Source organism: Acomys russatus, chromosome 23 (genome assembly GCF_903995435.1).
Source record: "Acomys russatus chromosome 23, mAcoRus1.1, whole genome shotgun sequence".
Taxonomy (NCBI): Eukaryota; Metazoa; Chordata; class Mammalia; order Rodentia; family Muridae; genus Acomys; species Acomys russatus.
This window is the reverse complement of record NC_067159.1, coordinates 371,844-374,607: the sequence shown is the minus strand read 5'-3', so window position 1 is coordinate 374,607 and position 2,764 is coordinate 371,844. Positions and strand designations below refer to the sequence as shown.

Sequence of the window (2,764 nt, the reverse complement as noted above, 5' to 3'; positions counted from 1 at the left end):
TGGGAGCCTGGGGTACAGGGAATTGTCTTCAGCATTAAGAATCATGAGTCTCCCATCAACATGTGGTCTTGATTTAAATTCATGTTACAGTAGCTCTCTACTTCTGGTCCTCAGTAAATCGTAATATATTCTAGGAGTTAATAGATACTGATTCATGGATCCTTTCTAGCAACGTGTGGGGTGAGTGAGAACAGATGTCATTAGTAACCCTATTTTATAGATCAGTATTAAACACACTTGAAAATTCGTTTCATCTCTTAGCACTAGTCCGCACAGACTAGACAGTTTACCCCTCCAAATTGTTCCATCGGCTCAGAATGAAGGGCACTCCAAGAGCTGGGATGGTGGTCATCTGGGGTTGCACTGTGGCCAATTAGGTTCTGTCTTCTGCTTCCTAGGTGGTGAGCAATGGGCGACTGGAGTTTCCTGGGAAACATCTTGGAGGAGGTGAACGAACACTCCACCGTCATCGGCAGGGTTTGGCTCACAGTGCTTTTCATCTTCCGCATCCTCATCCTTGGCACCGCAGCCGAGTTTGTGTGGGGCGATGAGCAATCTGATTTTGTTTGCAACACCCAGCAGCCAGGCTGTGAGAATGTCTGCTACGATGAGGCCTTCCCCATCTCCCACATCCGCCTCTGGGTCCTGCAGATCATCTTCGTCTCTACTCCATCACTAATGTACGTGGGACACGCTGTACACCATGTCCGCATGGAGGAGAAGCGGAAGGACCGCGAAGCTGAAGAGCTGTGTCAGCAGTCCCGCAACAACGGGGGTGAGAGGGTACCAATCGCCCCAGACCAGGCCAGCATCAGGAAGAGCAGCAGCAGTAGCAAAGGTACCAAGAAGTTCCGGCTGGAGGGCACACTGCTAAGGACCTATGTCTGCCACATCATCTTCAAGACCCTCTTTGAGGTGGGCTTCATTGTGGGCCATTACTTCCTCTATGGTTTCCGCATCCTGCCCCTCTATCAATGCAGCCGGTGGCCATGCCCCAATGTGGTGGACTGCTTTGTGTCTCGGCCAACTGAGAAAACCATCTTCATCCTGTTCATGCTGTCGGTCGCTTTTGTGTCCCTCTTCCTCAACATCATGGAGATGAGCCATCTGGGCCTGAAGGGAATCAGGTCTGCTTTCAAGAGGCCTGTAGAGCAACCCCTGGGGGAGATTGCTGAGAAGTCCCTCCACTCCATTGCAGTTTCTTCTATCCAGAAAGCCAAGGGCTACCAGCTCTTAGAAGAAGAGAAGATCGTGTCACACTATTTCCCTTTGACGGAGGTTGAAATGGTGGAGACCGGCCCACTTTCAGCCAAGCCTTTCAGTCAGTTTGAGGAGAAGATCGGCACAGGACCCCTGGCAGATATGTCTCGGGGCTACCAGGAAACCCTGCCTTCTTATGCTCAAGTTGGGGCCCAGGAAGTGGAGGGGGAAGAGCAGCTCATAGAGGAGGCTGCAGAACCGGAAGTGGGAGAGAAGAAGCAGGAAGCAGAGAAGCTGACCCCAGAAGTGCAGGAGACAGTTGCAGTGCCTGATGGGCAGAAAGTAGAGACTCCAGGAGTAGGGAAGGACGGTGAGAAAGAAGAGCCCCAAGCTGAAAAGGTAACCAAACAAGGGCTGCCAGTGGAGAAGGCGCCTTCACTCTGTCCAGAGCTGACAACCGACGACAACAGACCCTTGAGCAGGTTGAGCAAAGCCAGCAGCAGGGCCAGGTCCGACGATCTCACCATATGACGTGGTGCAGAAGAACGTACCCCCACCTTCAGTTAATACAGACCGAGATAAAACCAGCTGGTGCCAATCAATATACTTTGAGCCTTCTGTGTCCCTTGGGTCATCCCGGGCCCTGGTTGGGTAGATGCTGTTCTAGAACAATGCTCGCTGTACAACTAGGGGGCTGCCTTTTGTGCTGTACAGGCTATCATGGTAAGCCCCCTGTCCTAGGGAAGTTCCCAACTTCATATGCCTGCCCCAGTCTTCTATTCCAACTGCTGTGAGGGCTTTGCTTTCCTCCTCCGCTCTCCATGGAGACCCTTCAGTCAGAATTGTGGTCACCTCATCACCTTTACTAGTCTTCTCTCAAGCTCACCAACTCAGTGGGATTCTGTGAACCCAGCACTTCCCCAGCAGAAGCTATTGATCCTACATGAGTGATCTCAAACTCAAAAGCCTACAGGACGCAGGCCAGTGATTTAAATAGCTAAAGTAGCCCTGCTCTAATATGAGAGGGGGGAAGGAAGGGAGGGAGGGAGAGGGAAGAAGGGAGGGGAGGGGGAGAGAGGGGAGAGGGAGGGAGGGAGGGGGGGGGGAGCGAAACTACAGGACTAACAGCTGACCACTTCTGGGCAATGGTTTTGATACCTGGACATGTGGACCAAATGCAATGGATCCAAATTTAACCTGTGTGGTGTCAAGTTGCGATATCAGTTTACATTAATGAGCCTAGATTTGCCAAGGAATTGTGCCCCCCCCCCTCAGTCTTGGCCTACTTTTGTCTTTTTTCCAACCCCATTTTACCACTTTGAAATGTTTTAAGCCATCAGTCACAGGAGATACCCAGAGTTCCTGCTGACCATTCAGTTGGGTATGGTTCCCCCCGGGTTTAAAGCAATAGAGTCTTTGTATCTGAAAGAATTCTGCCCTGAGCTCAGCAAAAGAAAGTGAGCTAGCTATCAAAGCTCTCCCTGTGAATGAAATGGCTTTAGGCCGATTGCAGTTTTCTTCCCTGAAGCAACAAGAATCCTTTTTTAAAATTTCCCCTCTTCAA

At 50.8% G+C, this 2,764-nt stretch overlaps 1 protein-coding gene across 1 annotated transcript; it reads left to right on the top strand.

Annotated features, from left to right (window-relative positions):
* Positions 1 to 357: 357 nt before the first annotated feature.
* On the top strand, positions 358 to 1,731 carry LOC127206497 (gap junction alpha-8 protein). Its single transcript, XM_051165780.1, has one exon. It carries the CDS (start codon positions 409 to 411, stop codon positions 1,729 to 1,731), a length of 1,323 nt encoding a protein of 440 aa, XP_051021737.1. The 5' UTR covers positions 358 to 408.
* Positions 1,732 to 2,764: the final 1,033 nt, after the last annotated feature.